At 49.4% G+C, this 19,668-nt stretch overlaps 1 protein-coding gene, 1 non-coding gene and 1 pseudogene across 8 annotated transcripts in view; 2 read left to right on the plus strand and 1 right to left on the minus strand.

The window, feature by feature from the left end:
- Camkk2 (calcium/calmodulin dependent protein kinase kinase 2) overlaps window positions 1-19,668 on the plus strand; it is a 41,662-nt gene that overhangs the window by 1,221 nt on the left and 20,773 nt on the right. For all 7 annotated transcript variants that reach the window (XR_011708600.1, XR_011708599.1, XR_011708601.1 and 4 more), the window contains exons 2-3: window positions 14,266-14,792; window positions 19,195-19,242. Coding sequence is in view for 4 of the 7 variants with exons in the window: in XM_027949118.3 (XP_027804919.1) it covers window positions 14,325-14,792; window positions 19,195-19,242 (516 nt within the window). In the remaining 3 variants the exon portion in view is untranslated. The remainder of the gene's footprint in view (window positions 1-14,265; window positions 14,793-19,194; window positions 19,243-19,668) is intronic.
- Window positions 15,713-15,786, plus strand: Trnaa-cgc (transfer RNA alanine (anticodon CGC)). The gene has a single exon. It is a non-coding gene; the product is annotated as a tRNA-Ala (tRNA).
- Window positions 17,392-18,549, minus strand: LOC114103421 (BRCA2 and CDKN1A-interacting protein pseudogene; annotated as a pseudogene).

Raw genomic sequence — 19,668 nt, forward strand, 5'->3', positions numbered from 1 at the left:
GAGTTCTATCCCTGACACCACAAATTAAAACCAAAACCTGCAATTTCAGAATGAATAGAATGCATACCATATAAACAGCTTTTAGGTGAATCCCAGACCCTCCTTCCAGATTAATAACTTCATTTGGTGAGCCCCCACCTAGGATAATAATAATGTTAATAACTTTTTCTCTCAGTGCTGGGGATTGAACTCAGGGGTTGGAGCAAGCTAAGCTTGCACTGTACCACCAAGCTACACGCTCACTCCTAATAATGAACATTTACTGAGTTCTTGCTCTGTGCGAGATCCTATGCTACATGCTGCCTGCATTATCTCATGTATTGACTACCCAAATCCTTCAAGGCAGGAATTTTTATTCCCATTGTAGAGATGAGTAAATTGAGGCTTACAAAGAGAGGTTAATTAACTTTCCCAGGGTCACACAGCCAATGCAGGTATATCAAGATTACCACCTATTCTAGAGCAGAGGCTTTTACAAGACTTCCTGGATGTGAGTAGGCCAGACTTGTTTACCAAGCAGCAGGTGAGGACCCAGATCTACGCAGGCCCGTGGTGATGCCCATGGCCTCAGGCTTGTCTTTGCCTCCAGGTTGTTAATGGGCTGATAGCCAAATATATTCGCTAATAATTATGCAGTAGTTCAAATCAGGGGAGCGGTGCCACCCTCCTGGTGAGCATCTGGGAGTGTGGGGGCGACCTCTGGTTGTCAGAATGTTGCCAAGCACTCCTGGCTTTTGGTAGGCAGGAAGTGGGGATTCCAACTGTCCGCTAAGCAGATCAGTGCTCCAGCTCTAAATGGCAGTAGTTCCACGGTTGAGAAACCACAAACAAGAAGTGCTGGGGGACTGGGCCCTGGGAGTCCTGGAGAAATTTCTTCTGGTGGGTGTGAATCTGGGCAGGCTCCCTGAGGGAGGTGTCATGTGTACTGAATCTGGAAGAATGGACTGGAAAGTGGAGATTGGTTCAGAGTAGAACTTGGGGACCTCAGCCTGGATGAGGAAGGAGCTGCCCAGGCAACTTGCAGTGGGAACAGCCACGCCAGGTGGGGCAGGCAAGCCTGAGTTCATGGCATTTTAGCTCAAATTTTAACATGGGCCCTAGAGTCACCTGTTCAGAGAGGCTGAGTCACTTGCTCAGGGTCACCTGCCACCCTCTTCCCTCCCCAACACGCCTCCTCCTGGCGGCTGGGGGAAGCATGTGGATCTCATTTCCTCTTGCCATCCAGGAGATTTGGGGCAAATGCTATTTCAGATTTTCCTTTGAGTCAGAGCCTCTTTTCCTCGGATGTTTTTCCTTCCGTGGCTGCTCGCCTTTGGGCGGGTTAGAGAAGCTGGAGGTGGGTTCAGGGGGCAGCTCAGCGCTGCAGTGACCTTCACCCCAGGATTTTCTTGGAAGTTGGGAAATGGCATCTCCCCCTCCCCCCTCCCCCTCCCCCTCCCCCTCCCCCTCCCCCCTCCCCCTCCCCCTCCCCCTCCCCCTCCCCTCCCCTCCCCCTCCCCCTCCCCCCTCCCCCTCCCCCTCCCCCCTCCCCCCTCCCCCTCCCCCCTCCCCCTCCCCCCTCCCCCCTCTCCTTCTCCTCCCCCCTCTCCTTCTCCTCCCCTCCCCTCTCCCCCCTCTCCTTCTCCTCCCCTCCCCCTCCTGCCGGGGATTGGACCCAGGGCCTCACTCCCGTTAAGCCATGCTCTTTCCACTGACCTACATCCCCGGCTCTTTCTTTGAAAGTAACGAGGAAAAATTCCTGTAGCATAAATCTAACCATTTTAAAGTGAACAATCAAGTGGCACTTTAAGACATTCATGGTGCCAGGCCACCATCAACCTGTGTAGTTTCAGAACATTTTCATCATCCCCAAAGAAAACCCTGTACTGTAGAGCAGTCCCTTCCTGTTCCCAGTGCCCCAGCCCCGCCCCGGCCCCCACTGACCCATGTTCTGTCTTTAGGATTTGGTTGTTCTGGATTTTTCACACAGTGGATCATATAACTTGTTGTACTTGGTGACTGTCCATGAGAACCCAGTCCCCTCCAGCCCACGGCCCCCTGAGTCCTCAGGTGCGCCTTCTCAGGACACTCAGATTTCACTCCGTCCTGGTGATTCCTTCGGTGATTTTGTGGGTCTGTATTTCGAGAAACTTCTTCCAGAGAAGTAACAACTCAAAGTAGAGAAAACCTCACCAGATGGCCAGTGCCAGGAGCTGTGGCCAGGTGTGGAATGTCCCGGGTCTTCCCAGGTGGTGGTGCTGGGAGGCACACCATGGAAGCCCTGGGACCACACCATGGAGGCCAGGCTGCTCCTCGGGCCTCCTGTGAAGATGGGAAGGGGTCCCAGAGAGAAGGGGGACCATGGCTTTGCGTAGTGTTCTCTGTGTGCTGGGCACTTTTCTAGAGAAGGGCTACTCTACAGGCCCAAGGTCCCCTGGGATCTGTGTAATTTGCTGACACCTCTTCCCATCCTGAGCTCTCAGGTGCCTGGGCTTCTTATGCTGGTAGATCATGTCCTTTTCTCTCGGGTGGAGCCAGGAGGTAAGCATGGGGACCATCTTTACATCATTTTGCTATATATATATATAATTTTTTTTTTGCAAAAAAAAAAAAATAAGATTTTAGATTATTATTTTTCTTTCCTCCCTGATGGGCCTCGATAATGACAAAAATCCTTCTTTCTTTATTTTTTTAAAATCTTTTTTTTTTTTTTAGATGGACACAACACAATGCCTTTATTTTTATGTGGTGCTGAGAATTGAACCCTGGTCTCGCCTGTGCTAGGCGAGCGCTCTACTGCTGAGCCACAATCCCAGCCCAAAAAGCCTTCTTTAAACTGAGGCGAGCGCTGAGACTTGGGAAGCCCCCAGGCCCCTGGTTCCCTGCCTGGATGTCAATGATCAAAATGGGGAAGGGATCATCTTAGCCACCACTGTTTTTGGTTTTAGTCGTGTTTGTTGTTGCTGATTTTTTTTTTCCCAATTACGAAACATTTTAAGCAGTGAAAAAAAGCCAGAGTTTTGTTTGGGTTGGTTTTTTGGAGTGGCTTATATTTTGCAAGACTAAACAGAGCCCAGGAAGTGACAGGGGCAGGCAGGGCAGGGCAGGGTGCTGCCTCTCTGCAGCCCTGGCTCTGGAACCTTGATGATGATCCATGATCATTCAGTCAGTTGCCTCTATTTGGGGGGTCTGGTGACCAAATTCTGCCCTGGGGAACTGAGGCACACTGGGACTTGGTCCCTGTCCCCAAGGAGTTTCCAGGTTAGTGGTCTGTGAATTGTTGGGGAGCCCTTTGGAAAAGAAAAACCTCTTTTCCCTTTGGACAAGGAGAGAAAGAAACTTAGAAGATTCTGTGGTGCCCCCACCCCCACCCCATCCTGGAAGCTGCTATTTTTATGTTGCCTCTTTTATCCTGGTGGCTTCTGTAAATAGTTGAGAGATGGCAGTTGCAGAGATAAAAATGCTAATTCCAACCTGGAAAGGAGATGGATGGTCCCTTGAGGAAATGGGGGTGGTGGAGCAGGGGCCAATATCTTACCCCTCTGCCCCCTTGTCTCTGGCAGGTGGTAGGAACTGAGCCCATGGGGGAGGGCTTGGTGGGTGGTGTGTGAGACACACTTCTGTTGGAGGAGTTTAAAGGAGGTTAGGTGTGGGGGGCAAGAAGGGGAGCACATTCCCCTTTGAGCTTTTGAAAGTGCATTGGGCGCCCAGCCTGGTGACACCTGCCTGTAATCTCAGCCCTGGAGGCTGAGACAGGAGGATTGTAAATTCAAGGCCAGCCGGAGCCATTTAGCAAAGCCCTAAGCAATTTAGCCGGAGACCCTTTCTCAAAATAAAAAATAAAAAGGACTGGAGATGTGGTAGAGCATCCCTGAGTTCAATTCCCAGTACCATATTAAAAGAAAACAAACAAACCTGGGGTATTGTTTTCAAGGTTCATTGGGTAGAGAATTTACTTAGGTTCCTCCCAGACGTTTTCTCTGGCCTCCAGTTCTAGGTGTGGGGGACGGAGTCGGCCCTGCAGATCTGGTTCCAGGGGCCCTCCTTGCCCTCTCTGCTGGGGTAGTTTGTGCTGGAGGCAGGGAGGGAAGGATCTAGATTAAGCTTCACTCCCGAAAGGCAGGGAAGGAGAGGGAGAGGGCCTGTGGGTGGGCAAGGCACGGATGCCCGTGGGCACCAGGCTGGCCCCCTCTGTCTCTGATTTGCCAGGTTGCAGAATGTTAGAGAGGAAGTCTTTTTCTTTCCATTACAAATTGAAATTCCATTTGTTTCTCTGCTGCTTCCTTGGGTTCCGTGGAAGACAGGGAGGAATTCTGTGGGAGAAGTGGAAGGCATGGGAAGGGCCCCTCCTGCCACTGCCTCTCCCTTCCCATACTTAGCCACTCAGTCCTGCGTCCTGGATCGTCAAGGCTGGGCCACCTGTGTACACCTAGCTTTTGATGCCTGACTCAGACTGGCCCCTTCTTCTAATGATACTTAATTATAGACCAAATCAAGTGTCCTTAGTTGCACTGGGCTGCAGGGTCAGTACCCCTGGTTGTTGTCGGGCCTAGCCCTGGGCCTGCCCAGTGCATTGGCCAGGTGGCCTCCCCTTTTCAGGTCTCAGAGTCCCTTCTTGGCCTTTGGTTCATTGATTGCAGGAGCTGTGTGAGTGCGTGAAGGCTCTTGAGACACAGGGAGGCAAGGGTGTGAGATCACCTGCATGCCACTTGTTTGGTCTCCTAACAAGGGATGCATCTGGACAAAGGTTTGAAGAGATGAAGAGAGCTAAGTTAGCGTGGTGGGATTGAAGATTTAAAAAGCCCAAACTTGTTTTAATATAAATTAAACCCAGTTGAGGAGGTTTGACTTGATACCTGCTGAAGTTCTTTCTTGGCTTCTGGTTAGTGATCGAGCACACCTGTACCCTCTGGAGACATTAGCTGGGCGATCATGGGCTAGTCACTCAGCCTCTCTCTGCTTCAGCTTCCTCACTGGTGAACAGGGATCATAGCAGTGCCTAACTCTCAGAAGGTTACAGTGATAGAGGCTTAGAACAGCCCCAAGCAGCCACCAGGGTCAGCCATAACTACATCTACAGCCGTGGCATGCCGTGCTGCCATGACCTCGGGGTCTAGTGTTGAGCGTGTTAGCCAGTTCCTTTCCCTCATTTTCTTTATCAGCCCTTCCCTTTACAACCTTGATTCTTTTTTCTTTAAGATTAAAAAAAAAAAAAAGTCTTGGAAAGTATTAGCTTCTGCCTGTCAAGATGAAGGTTGTCCCTAGGTTGCCAAGGAACTTGCTTATGCCTAGCAGTTTGGCCTAAAGAGGGGCTTAGGATGTAAGGAACTGAATATCTGCAGGAAGCTTAGTGAAGAAGCTTTTCTGTCAATCAACTCTGTCACTTGTAGGTCAAGATCTTTGGTTTCTGCTGGGTGCCGTTGCGCATGCCTGTAATCCCAGTGGCTTGGAAGGCTGAGGCGGGAGGATGGCAAGTTCAAAGCCAGTCTCAGCAATTTAGCAAGGCCCTAAGCCACATAGCAAGGCCCTAAGCAACGTAGCAAGACCCTGTCTCTAAATAAAATTTTAAAAAAGACTGGGAATGTGGCTCGGTGGTTAAACGCCTCTTGGCTCAATCCCTGGTAACAGGGGAAAAAAAAAAAAAAGAACTTGGTTCATGACAGAAAGCTAATCATAAATAGGCTTAAGCAAAAATGGGAATATATTGGCTCAGGCAGTTAAAAACTCCTGGGATATATGGCTTCAGGCATGTCTGTGCCAAATCAGTTCTTCTCCATCTATTGCCTCTCTTTTCTCCCTGTTGACTTCATTCTGAGGCAGAGTTTCCCCATCCCCTGGTTACTGTAGAAAGAGGGACATTCTTTTCAACACTTCCCCCCAAAATCCCAGAATAAGACCTAATAGATTTGAGTTGGGTCACATATATAATCTTGATTCAATCGCTTGACCAGAGCTGGTGCCAGACTGGCCAGGGTTGAGTCATGTGTGAATCCTGAAGCTGGTGGTGGGGTCAGCTCCACAGGCCACTTCTCATATGGAGGGATGGGTCCCCAGACATAAATGGGGCTGCTATTCTCAGACTACTGGAATGTAGACTCTACGCCGGCTAAGAGCACTTCTGACCTTCTGAGTGGCCTTGGGACAGATGAAATATACGATAACTTCCAGCTAATATTTATCAAATGCCAATGGTGTCCTAGAAAGTTCTAGGCCCTGGAGTTCAGCAATAGACAAGAGACAAAGCCATGCTCTCTCCAGTTACTCGGGAGTCTCTGCCTCTTCCTGTGCGTTCCTTCTCCGAGCTGTTGAGGCAGGACACCTTTGCTTTTTCCCCTTTGGACACAAGCTGAGGTCCCAGGAAGATAGAGGTGTGGGCCACGTGTTTCCCCTTGGTTGGGGATTCTGACCCAGCCTGAGATTTATTCAGGGTACAATATGTGGCCATCCCCAGACTGTCCCTGTAATGTTTAGTCCTTTCCTGAGAAATTAGACCAGGACAGAGGAGTAGCTCACTGCTTGAGCACTTGGCTCGCATGCCCGATGCCCCGGGTTCAAGTCCCTGCACCTCAAAACAAAACTAAACAAAACTCAGAGCAATTTTACTCTGCCTGGAACCATCGTGTGACTTTAGACAAATTAGTAAATCATCACAAGCCTCCATTTTCTCATCGGCAAAATGAGATGTTTGGGGCAGGTGACCATGGAGACACGCCCTTGTAACATTGTCATCCAGTGACCCTCAAAGCAGGGGCTGCAGACTCAGAAACCTGTAAGGAAGGTCATGGGACCTAGGATAAGGAAAGGGCACAGGGCGTGGCCTGCAGCCTGACATTGGGGTGGGGTACTGGGGGATGTAAGTTCTGTGACTCTCTGGTGAGTGTTTCTCTGGCCAAAGCTGCCAAGAGCTGGGACCCAGCCTAGTACTATCAGAGTGTCTGATGCTTTTAGAGATTTTGGAAATTTTGTTTTGCTCCTTTTTTTTTTTTTTTTTTTTTTTAGCAGTGCTGGGAATCCAACCCAAGGCCTCATGTGTTCCAGGCAAGCGCTCTACCATTGAGCTACATTTCTAGCCTTAGATTCTGGAAATTCTGATTTTTATCTGAAATCTCTTAGCTCTGGAATGTTGGCCTTCTCAATCCAATAGTTTTAAACATGGTGCATGCCAAGCAAAACATATCAGTAGCCAGATGTCACTTGAGAGTCACCATTTGCATTATTTGTGCTCTAGGGACCGTGATGGGTCTGTGCACTCAAAAGCCAGAGATCTCTTTCCTGCTGTCTCATGTGGGAAGACCTTTGTCTTTGGGCACTGTGAGTTTCGGTGCCCCTCAACTAAAAAGTGTTTTAAGGAGCCAGGTGCCATGGTGCAGGCCTGTGATCCCTGCAACTAAAGAGGCTGACACAGGAGGATCGCAGATTCAAAGCCAGCCTCAGCAACTGCGAGGCACTAAACAACTCAGTTGAGACCCTGTCTCTAAGTAAAATACAAAATAGGGCTGGGGATGTGGCTCAGTGGTTGAGTGCCCCTGAGTTCAATCCCTGGTACCAAAAACCAAATGTGTTTCAAGGAGAGAAGGTGCATGAGCCCTTGTCACTGGATCTGATAAGACTCTGAACCAGGGTGCAGAACCTGGAATATTCCACCACTGCCCGAGCTGACATGGCCGAGCTTCTCAGGCTCGAGTCTCCCTGTGGAGGCAGCTAGCTTCTTGGCTCCCCGGGCAGGTTGGGTGCTGGGTGCTGTCCCGGGGCTGCTACACAGAGTCCGAGGCCCGGATGGCTTGAGCAGCAGCAGTGCACTGTCTCCCGTGCTGGAGGCTGGAAGGCAGAGGTCTGAGCTGCAGCTGAGTTTGTCCCTTCACGGGGATGTGAGGGAGGGTCCTGTCCTCCCTTGTCCTGCTTCTGGTGGGTGCTGTTGGTCTCCGGCATCTCGTCCTGCAGAAGCATTCCCCCACCCCCGTCTTTTGTCCACATTTCCCCTTTTTCCTGAGTACCTGGGTCCTGTTAGCTTAGGGCTCACCCAGAGGCCCCCATTTTTACTTAAATGCCTTTGTAAATACCTGCCTCCCTGTAAGGCCACATTTTGAGGGACCGAGGGCTCCAGCTCCAGCATATCTTTTCTGGGGGACACAGTCACCTGATGGCAAGGTCTGAGAGGTGGCTGTGGCTCTGCCTGACTGCCCCTCTGCTCTCCTCCTCAGCTTCCTATGAGCTGTGGCCCTGCCAGCCTCCCTCTCCTCTCTGGCACTGCTCCTGGGCTCCTGTCCAGCCCCACTGGACCCCTTTCTGGTCCCTCCACTCTCCCACCTCTCTCTGGCTATGGGGCCTATTCAAGCTGTTTCCTCTGCCTGGACCAAGTTCTGCCCCCTCAGCACCTGCTCTGCCTGCGGGGTTGCTGGTTTCCCCAGGAAAGGCCTTCCCTCCCCTGCTTCCTGAAACACTGCCCTGGGCCCCTTGCCCTGCCCCGGGCATTCCCCCAGGGTGTGTTCATGGAATCACGGGTGTTCCTTCTTTAAAATGCTTGTCTACTTCAGAGGCTGTTGTCTCTGTAGGGCAGAAACTACTTCTGTTTGGTTTTCCTGGCACAGAGTATGTCCTCCAAAATGACTTGTTAAAGAACAAATGACCTGGGCATGGAGCACATCAGTAATGCCAGCAACTCAGGAGGCTGAAGCAGGAGGGTCGCAAGTTCAAGGCCTGCCTGGGCAAGTTAGCCAGGCCCTTCCTCAAAATAAAAAAATAAAAAGGGCTGGGGATGGACCTTGGTGGTGGAGCACTTGTTTAGCATGCATGAGGCCCTGGGTTCAATCCACAGTACTGGAAAACAAACCAACCAAGATCGAAAACAAATCCCACAAATTAATGAGCAAATTTCTTTTAGGATCTCTTTGGGCCTCAGTTTCTTCAGATGAGAGAAGGTATGGCTGGCTGAGCCTGTTATCTCAAAGGAGAGTGTCATCCTTGGCCTTGGCAGGATCCTTGAAGCTATTTGGAATTCTTTTGATACTGGGGATTGATCTCAGGGGCACTCTATTTATTTAGAGATAGGGTCTCACTGAGTTGCTTAGTGTCTCTCTTTTGCTGAGGCTGGTTTTGAACTTGAGATCCTTTTGCCTCCCAGGCCGCTGGGATTATAGGCAAGCAGGACCATGCCCGGCTTGTTTTGAATTCTTGGTTGTCCTGTAGTACCTGGGACGAGGGGACCTAGGGATCCTGAGCAAGGTGCCCTTGGGGTGGGGTCTCCTCCCCAACCTACCACCAGCTTCTTGCTGTGCTGCAGCTCTGGGAGCTCTGCCCTGGAGCCCTGCGGTTGGAGGGCAGCAGGCACAGGGTGGGAGCAGCCCCCAGGAGATGGGAAAGCATTTCCTGGAGGCTTGTGCCACTTGGCTTCCTGGCAGAGGAAGGAACATTCTCGTTCTGGCTGGGGTCCGGTCCATCTGCTGTAGCAAGGGTCTGGCGGCTCACACTGAGTGTCATGGGGAGGCCTTCCGAGCTGGGCTCGTTTGGATTTCCTGGGGGAAGGACCAGGGAGGGACAGGAGGCACAGCAGTGAGGACTCAGCATTTTGTCACACCCACACAGTTTTGCAGAATGGACTTCTTAACCCTGGACCCCTTGAAATCAAACACTCTGTTTGCTGTTGGTCCCTTGCCGAGGTAACGTCCTCTGAGCGTTACCTGACCAGACAGAGCAGTCAGCCCTGTGCCTGATCCCGTGTGTGCTCAGCAGCGTGATGTCACCATTGTGTTTTCATGCTATTGTCTTTTTTTTTTTAAAGAATTTCCAGTTCTTTTATTTTATTGACATTCAGTCCTGACATTTTTGTAATAAGTATGTTTTGACAGGCATCTCAGTATTTTTTTAGATGTTGATGGATTTTATTTTATTCATTTATTTATATGTGGTGTTGAGAATTTAACCCAATGCCTCACACGTGTTAGGTGAGCGCTCCACGGAGCCCTAGCCCCAGCCCACTATTGTCATTTTGTATGACATTTTTCTGCTGAGGAAAGTGTTGGTAGCTTTTGTCAGATTCTTTCTTTTTTTTTTTTTTCGTACCAGGGATTGAACTCCGGGCCCTCAACCACTGAGCCACATCTCCAGCCCTTTTTTATATTTTATTTAGAGGCAGGGTCTCACTGAGTTGCTTAGGATCTTGCTAAGTTGCTGAGGCTGGCTTTGAACTCGCAATCCTCCTGGCCCTCCTCCTAAGCAGCTGGAATTTCAGGCGTGTGCTACCGTGCCTGCTTTTATCAGATCCTCATAGGATCTGTGACCCCCAAGCCATTAACACTGGCATAGACCCTGTGGGGCTGGAGCTGTCTCATCTGGACATGTCTCCTGTGAGTGCCTGAGGCCAGGGTCCTGAGGCCTGGACACCCCTGTCCCTCCAGCATGGTGACCCCTGACCCAGGTGTGAGCTGGCACTTCTCCCTCCTCCAGCCCTTGAAGGCTGAGGCTACGTCAAAGGCCACGAGGGAGGCCCAGGCCAGATGCTGGCTTGCCAGGGAGACGGGCGGTTGGCTCTGTGTCCTTGGTCTGGAGTGGAGATCGATAAGCAATTGTTTTTCTGTTGGCAAGGAAAAAAATTCTCCATTGACTTTCCCAGGCGCTGCCAGGCTGTCTTCTTTTCAGGAATGCTGGTGGCCTGTCGGAGGCGGCTCTGGGAGGGGAGAGGAAGGACCACACTGCCAGGGTTGGGGAGCACACACAGGAGCAGGGGGCTCTCCAGGTCCTTAGGTACATCACAGGAACATGCAACCACAGCCCAGAGGGTAGTAGGCGCTCAGCAGGTACAGCTGAGAGAACAGCTTTCGAGCATCTGACCCTATGCCAGGAGCGGTTCAAAGTGTCTGGCTTGTGTGAAGCTTCTGACTAGTGGTGGGTGCCCATTTTGGAGATAAGACAACTGAGGTTGCCAGAGGCTAAGGTGAGCCAGGAGAAGGAGGATCCCAAGCTGTATGACTCCAGGGCCCTGCTTTCCTCTTCTGGACGGATCATAAAAAGGATATGCAGAGCCATAACAGTGGGGGCTGTGGAGATGATTTCTTTTAAAAATACAATTTTGAGGGCTGGGGATGTAGCTCAGTTGGTAGAGTGCTTGCCCCACCTGCACAAGGCCATGAGTTCAATCCCCAGCACCCCCCAAAAAATTTTTTTTTGTTGTTTTTTGAGCTGGGCACGGTGGTGCATGTCTGTAATCCCAGTGGCTCAGGAGGCTGAGGCAAGAGGATCACGAGTTGAAAGCCAACCTCAACTTCTCGAGGTCCTAAGCAACTCAGTGAGACCCTGTCTCTAAATAAAATACAAAAACAAGGGTTGGGGATATGGCTCAATGGCTGAGTGCCCCTGGGTTCAATCCCTGGTACCAAAAAATAACAATAAAAATACATTTTTTAATATTGAGTGTATGCATGTGGCACAAAAGATGGTGAAAAGCCATTCCCTCACACTGTACCCCTGCCCTCAAAACAGTTATTTCTCCTTGGAACCCCTGTTACTGTCTTCTTGTGCATTTTTCCAGAAATCCACAGTGCATGTGCCATCCTAGACATGCGTGTGGACCTTTCCTCCTGGGCCAGCAGTAGCCACTAGTGCTTCGGTTTTTCCCTGTAACAGTGTGTCTCGGCACTAATTCACACAAGATATATAGAACCACCTATCTTAAAATGCACGCTTTTCTCCCAGGATAGATGTACCTCATTTTGTTTGCCGGGGGTGGTCATTTCAAACCACACTGCCAATATCACGTTGTGTTTACATCATTTTCTGCATGCGCAAGGTTGTCTGTGGAGGGAATACCCAGGTGCAGGATTGCTAGGTCCCAGGTGTGTGCATTTGGAATTTTAAATACTGACGTATTTCCCTCCATAGGGATGGTACCAGTTCACACCCTGGCAGCCCTGGATGAAAGCGGCCACTTCCCTGCAGCTGAGCCAGACGTGCCAATCTGATAGATGAAAGAAATGTGTTTTGATTGTAGTTTTATTCTTTTTTAGGGGGAGGGCACCAGGGATTGAACTTGGGGCACCCAACCACTGAGCCATATCCCCAGCCCTATTTTGCATTTTATTTACAGATAGGGTCTCACTGAGTTGCTCAGTGCCTTGTTTTTGCTGAGGCTGGCTTTGAACTTGTGATCCTCCTGTCTCAGCCTCCCAAGCCTCTGGGATTAAAGGTGTGTGCCACCATGCCCGGCTAGTTTTCTTCTTAATTTTGCTAAAATTCATGGAACATAAAATTTACCCTCTTAACCACTTTTAGTGTTATAATTTGGTGGCATTAACTATATCCACTGTTTCATGTGGCCATCACTATCTAGTTTCAGAACTTTCCAACATCTCCAGAAGAAACTTGGTGCCCCTGAGGCAGTCACTCATTTCCTGCTCAGCCTGTCACCTGCGTTCTGCTTGCTTCCTCTGCCAACTGGAGTCTTGCTGGTGCCTCATGGAAGTGAGACCGCTCACCTAGTAACCAGCTTGTTTGGTGGAGCCTGGTGGCTTCAGGGTTCTTAGTATTAGAGTTTCCTTCCTTTTTATGGCCCTCGGGTGGTTCCACCACATTCTCTTTATCCATTCATCCATCAATGGACTCTTCCTGCCTTCTCTCCACCTTTTGGCAATTGTAGGTCGCGATTACGCTGCTGTGAACATTGACTTATGAGCCTTTGAATCCCTGCTTTCAGTTCTTGGGTGTGTTGACAGGGAGAGGAGTGGCTCTGTCAGCTCACCCAGCCACTGCGCTGCAGTTTGAATTTCCACTTACTGTAAACGAGGCTGAGCCTCTGGGCACACGCTTGGGTTCACTGAGGTTCTTTCCCCAGGAGCTGTGTGTGTGCCAGTGCTGGGATGAGGCTGTTTCCCTCACTGCTTTTCTCGCTGGACTTTCCCTGCCACGTGCCCCCGCTCAGGAGGAAGGACTGTTTCATGAGGGCCCAGGGACAGTGCACTGCCACCCTTGCATTTTTTCCTGTGTGTGCTCACCGCCAGTGTGGGTGATGAGCATGGCACCGCCGCCACAGCTGTGATGTACTCACTGAGTGCCAGCGGCGCCTGTGACATTTGTCCGGCAGAATTTGTCAAACGCATGAACTAAAGGTTAATATTTCTGTCCCAGAGGTGGAGGGAGCTGGCAGCCTAAGGGAGAGTGTCATTCTCTTTTTTAAAAAATCAAGATAAAAGTTCACATAACATGGAAGTAATCTGTGAGTGTGTGTGTGTGTGTGTGTGTGTGTGTGTGTTGGTAGGGATGGAACCCAGAGCCTTGTACATGCTACACAAGCTTTCTGCCACTGAGCTAAAGCAAACTTCAGGGGCATTTAGCACTTATATAAGATTATGCAGCTGCTGCCTCTGTTTAGATCCAAAACATTTGTCACCCCAAAAGAAAACCCCACCTTTCATTAAGCAGCCACTCCTGATTCCTCCCCAGGTTCTCCTCAGCCCTAGGCAACCATTCATCTTTCTGTCTCTATGGATCTGCCTGTTCTAGAAATTTCATATCAATGGAATCATGCAAGTCAAAGTCTTTCACCACTGGCCTTTTTTTTTTTAATTTTTTTGGTATTGGGATGCTTTTTGCCAGTGAGCTACATCCCCGGGCCATTTTATTTATTTTTTATTTTTTGGACAGGATCTTGCTAAGTTGCTGAGGCTGGCCTTGAATTTGCAATCCTCCTGCCTCAGCCTCCAACTCCCCTGGCTCACACACCATTCTCTTGGTGACTGTCCTTTCTCTGATGAGACCCTGACCCCCACTTCTCAGTTGAGCATCATCTGCTGAGGCTAGGCCAGACCAGACAGCTGCTTGTACTCCTTGGACAAATATTTTTCCCTTTCTTGGGCCTCAGTTCCTCAACACAGGGATATAACAGCAGACTCACAACCTCTGGTGTTATGACATCATACTGATACATGTAAACTGTAAAGTGCTGTCTGGATCATTGCCTTGGGAAGGATGCAGCCAGGTGGAAGTGTTTCACTTGGCTTACCCAGTGTTTAAAAATATTTGAAATAATTAGGAAACAACAATTGGGTAGAGCCAGAAGTAGATGCCAGCTCTGCAGGGCCCGTGCTCTCTTGGAGGTTACTTGGCTCCTGCAGGAATTGAATTTGGACTCCTTCCTCATCGAGGTGCATGAGGAGGGCCTATCAGGAGGAAGTGCAGCTGTTAGATCACATCATGTTTTGCAGAATTTTGTTTTTTTTAGGATGTGAATCCAAGGCAGAGGTTAGGCCCCAGCCTGGGCCCCTAGGCCCTGCTTTCTGACTCTCTTTTTCTATGCAGGTGGCGCTGCTGCCGGATGGGAGAGCCCAGGCCCCTTGGATGAAGTGGCTGCACGCACCATGTCATCATGTGTCACTAGCCAGCCCAGCAGTGACCCGGCCGCCCCCCAGGATGAGCTGGGGGGCGGGGGCAGCAGTAGTGAAGGCCAGAAGCCCTGTGAGGCCCTGCGGGGCCTCTCGTCCTTGAGCATCCGCTTGGGCATGGAGTCTTTCATCGTGGTCACCGACTGTGAGCCGGGCGGTGCTGTGGACCTCCGCCTGGCCAGGGACCAGCCCCTGGAGGCCGATGGCCGAGAGGCCCCCCTCGATGCTTCGGGGCCCCAGGCCCGACCCCACCTCTCAGGTCGCAAGCTGTCCCTGCAGGAGCAGTCCCAGGGTGGGCCGGCGGCCAGCAGCAGCCTGGACATGAACGGCCGCTGCATCTACCCGTCCCTGCCCTACTCGCCCGTCAGCTCCCCGCAGTCCTCGCCGCGGCTGCCCCGGCGGCCCACCGTAGAGTCTCACCACGTCTCCATCACAGGGATGCAGGTGCGTGAGCTGCCACCGCCGTGTCTGGGTCAGCTGGGCATCCCAGGAGGATCCCGTGCAACCGTGGAGCTGGAGGGAACCCCAGGAAACTGGCAGGGTGGCGGGGAGTGAGTCCGCCTTGCAAGGAAGTCCGCAAAGGCGCGCGGGCAGCGGCCTTGACGCTTCGGGGAGCCCTGGGCACACGGAGCCCAGCAGCCTCAATGCCCAGCCTAGGGTGAGGGAGCCCCAAATGCTCTGCTCAAGCTGCCATCCGTCCTTGTGAGGAACGCTGGGGTGGGAGGCCACCTGTGTGAGGGTGACCAGAGCATCTCCAGAGCCAGGGGGTCTCCTGCCAAGTGAGGCAAGGGCTGGGGGTGCGGCTCAGCACTAGAGCGCATGCTCCTGCCCGGCTCCAGCCCCCGCCGCAGCACCAGAAAAGAAGAAAGATGGATGCAGGTGCTGGGGGTTGGCAGGTGTGCAGGTGCACAGAGATGGCAGTCCCGAGAGAGAACCCTCATGGCGACCCCCTGCCGCATGGTTGAGGCAGAGCCTTTTCTCCTAGGGTCCTTACCATCGCTTCTGGGAGGTGAATCCATACTCACATCCCACCGCGTTCCCGGGGCCTGTGATCTGCCCTCACCCTTCTCCTGCCCTCTGCTGCTGGCTCACCAAGGCCAGCTCCATCCAACGACCTTGTCAGGACTGGGGTCCCCTCCAGAGCAGCCCAGCCCTCTCTCCTGTGGCCCTGCTTTCTCTCCTTCCTGTGCTCCTCAGCCTCTCATGACCTGTGTGTTTCTCTGGTTGTTATTGCCTGTCTCCCCCAGGCTGGAGCCGCCGCTCCCTGAGAGCTGCCTCCACACCGCTGTGTCCTCAGCAGCTGGCCCAGGCACTGGTGCACAGGAGGAACTTGAACATAGCATATTAAGAAGGAATGAGGGGCTGGGGATGTAGCTCAGTTGGTAGAGTGCTTGCCTCGCATGCACAAGGCCCTGGGTTCGATCCCCAGCACCACACACACACACACACACACACACACACACACCAAAAAAAAAAAAAAAAAAAAAACGAATGAAAGCTGGGTATGGTGACAGTGCTTGTAATCCTAGTGACTTGTGAGACTCAGGCAGGAGGCCAGTCCAGGCAACTTAGTGAGACCCTGTCTCAAACAGTTAACAAGTGCTGGGATATAGCTCAGTCCTCCTTGACTTCTCATTTCCCAAGTAGCTGCTGATCTGCTCTTTTATCACTAGAGATTAATTTGCAAGTTCTATAATTTTATAGAGGTGGGATCATTTAGTATGCACCCTTTTTTTTTTTAGCTTAGTTTTTTGTAATTTATCCATGTTACTCTGTATAGTGATGGTCCCCAGAGCTGCAGATTCAGTCAACCTGGGGTGGAAGATATATGGAAAGAAAAAAGTACATCTGAACTCAGTGTGTTACCACCCCCAACTCGTCATTATTTCCTGAGCAATACCACATGACAGCTACTTCCATAGCATTTACATTGCATTAAACATATAAGCAACCTGGAGATGATTTAAAGCATAAGAAGGAGGTTACATGCAAATGCTGTGCCATTTATGCAGGGTACTTCTGCATCTGCAGATTTCAGTTTCTGCAGGGGGTCCTGGAATCAATCTCCTGTGGGTACGAGGAACAGGTGGATCAGCTGTGCCTTTTTATGCAGAATCCTTCCATCATATGAATGAGGCACAGTTTGTCCATTCACCTGTTGATGGACTTTTGGGTTACTTCCAGTTTTTGAGCATTAGCAATGAAGCATGTTTTCATTTCCCCTGGGTAAATGACCTGGAGCAGCATGGCAGGGTCATATGGTAGGTGTGTGTTAAGAAACCGCCAAATGCTAAGGCTTTTGTCTGCTTTGCATTCTTGCTGAGCCTTGGTCTGCTCAGTTTTGATTTTTGCCAGCCTCTCCCTGTGGCTTTTGTGTGTATTGCCCTGATGACTAATGATCTTTTCATGTGCTTATTGACCACTTGTTTTATTTTTCTTTGGGGAAATTTCTGTTCAAACTTTTGCCCATTTTTTAATTGGGTTGTTGGACTTACTATTATTGAGTCATAGAGTTTAGTTTGCTTGTTTTCCTGTGCTGGGAGTGAACAGAGGGCTTCGTCACTGTAGGCAAGCACTCTACCACTGAGCTGCGTCCCCAGTCCAGGATCCAGAGTTCTTTTATTTTGGATTTCATTTCTTGTCTAATGTATGTGTGATGAATCCTCTCAGCCAGTGTGGGCCTTGGCTTTTCTTTTTCTCCAACCCCCTCTCCCCCCAGTTCTGGGGATAGAAACTAGGGCCTCACACATGCTCAGTGCTCTCCCACTGAGCTACACCACCAGACCTTTTAAAATAGTGTCTTGAGGTACAAAAGTTTTGACTTCAGTGAAGTCAAAAGTATCATTTGTTTGCTTTTGTGTTTTGTACTTTTTGTGTATGATCTAAGAAACCTTTGTCTACCTCCAAGTTTGCAGAGATTTTTTTTTACCCCTTTGTATTTTTGCATGACAATGTAGGCATGATTACTTCTTTATTTTATTTATTTATTTATTTAAAAATAAAAAATAGGAGTTTTATTGAATTCTTCAAATTACTACTCCATGTTTTTCTTCTTGGTGGAAGTTTTTAATCAACCATTCATAATTTGACCAAAAAAAAGATATTTTGTGAATGTGTCATAGACACATGGAAAAGAACCCTACTTTTGTAGAGGACTTAAATATGAATAAAGTCATGAGTTTTTCAGTAAATCTCCACTGGGTTTTCTGGTAATTTTACAAAAATAAGCCCATCAATGTCCATGAAAAATGGACTAGATAGATAGATGATATTTCAGTTTATCCATAATTTCACTCATCTTGCTGTCTGGAATTAACATCACAGTTCGCAAGGGCTTCAATGGTATATCATCAAAAGACCACCTGCCTCCCAGGCAAGTGTCGCTCTCCTCTTGCACTGAGTAGTTGAACTTCAGGACTGCCTTCTCATAAAAAAAACTCTTCCTCTGCATTTACAAACATTAATTCATCCTTCTGGTTGCTCCATTTCTTTTTGGAATTGGATTTTCCTGCTTCCACAAATGTCTTACTAATCAGAAGGTAGAAAGAACACTTCCCACATGGCTTATTAGTTTTGTGTGACTCTACTAGTTCTTTCTGAAGCTGCTGGTGCATGGGCAGAGCAATCTGAAGAGGGACATTAATGAATCTTTCACTTAGGAGAAAGCCCACAGGCTTGGTGGTGTCATTTAAAAGCTTGTCCAGCTGTTCAACCACACTCTTTTCACAGTTCTTCTCACAGAAGCTTAGAACCAACTCTTTAATTTGTTCAGCACACTGGGTACCCTTTCTTTCAGTTAAATTTAAAAGGTTTATGAAACCAAAAATTTCATCTTCATCTGCATCATCATCATCGCTGTCTTCTGAAACATTTGTTTGCTTAATCACACTTCCAATATGGTTCTGTTGAATTAAGAGATCTGTTAGTTCTGCAGTGTTCACAGGAGCCTTTAGGAAAAGCTGCTGCAGTAATTTCTTAATTCCATCATAATCATTATCTGAGATGGAATAAGCTTCAAATTCAATATTCACTTCCTCATCAAGGACCTCGTCTTCGTCCTCTTCTTCGTCACTATCCTCATCGTCTTCGTCTTCATCCTCGACTTCATCCTCCCCTTCTTCTTCGTCGTGCCGGATGGGGTCTCCGGGAGGCCACGGGGCTCCGTTCCCCAAGGCCCGTCGTTTGGCCCGGGACACCATGCTGCCGTTCCTCTTTCTTTATTTTAAAAAAATATTTTTTAGTTGTCATTGGGTCTTTATTTTATTAATTTATATGTGGTGCTGAGAATCTAACCCAGTCCTTCACATATGCTAGGCGAGCACTCTACCACTGAACCCAACCCCAGCTCACATGATTATTTCTTTTAAGTTGCTGAGGCTGGCCTCAAATTTGCAATCCTCTTGCCTTAGCCTCTTGAGTCAGTGGGATTACAGGCATGTGCTACTGCACCTGACACATGAATACTTTTTAAATTTAAAATTTACTTTTTGAAAGTGTGAACGATCTTATAAAAATAGATATTAAAGACTGCATATTATATGATTTCTCCCCCACCTTTTTTTGGGGGGCTGGTTTGGGGATCCACCCCAGGGCCCTGCTGAATAAACATGTGCACTCCCACTGAGCTGCACCCTCCAGCCCTGTGTGATCACAGTTGGACAAAGCACAGCAATGAGGAAGATCTGTGTCAGGACAGAGGTCATTCTGGAGAAGGGACACTGCCTGGGAGGTGTTTCTGGGGAGCTGGGAGTTTTTATTTTCTTGATTTGGGTCCTGGTTTTGTGTGTGGGGGGTTCAGTTTGTGGAAAATGTATCTGTTACAAATTTTAAATTACTTACTTTCTAGGACTGTGTGCAGCTGAATCAGTACACATTGAAGGATGAAATTGGAAAGGTAAATACCCCAGGAGTTGGGCTGTCTTTCCACCTTGACCAGGGACATTTCAGACACTGTGGAAGGAGTTTATTGGAGCTGGGAGTGGAGAGAGGAGTCTTTGGAGGCAAGGCTGAGGGGGCGTCTAGTAATAGGAGCAACCAACTGGACCGAGAAAAGATGGCTCCCGTCATTTATTTAAGGGGGTACAGCAAAGGCAGGGATAAGGTTTCAAGAGCGGAGTCTTGCCTGTGATGTCTCAGTCTAGTGTATTTTTTTAATGGTCTAGTATTTCTATTTTTGTATATTAAAATTAAATGTTTCTGCAAAAGCTCAGAAAGCTTCCAGAGCAATGCCATATTGCTGTACTGATCGTATGCATCCATTAGTAGATTTTTTTCCCCCTGAAGTTACTCTCACATCTGTATTTTTCTTTTGTTTCAGCCA

Source organism: Marmota flaviventris, chromosome 1 (genome assembly GCF_047511675.1).
Source record: "Marmota flaviventris isolate mMarFla1 chromosome 1, mMarFla1.hap1, whole genome shotgun sequence".
In the NCBI taxonomy this organism is placed as follows: Eukaryota; Metazoa; Chordata; class Mammalia; order Rodentia; family Sciuridae; genus Marmota; species Marmota flaviventris.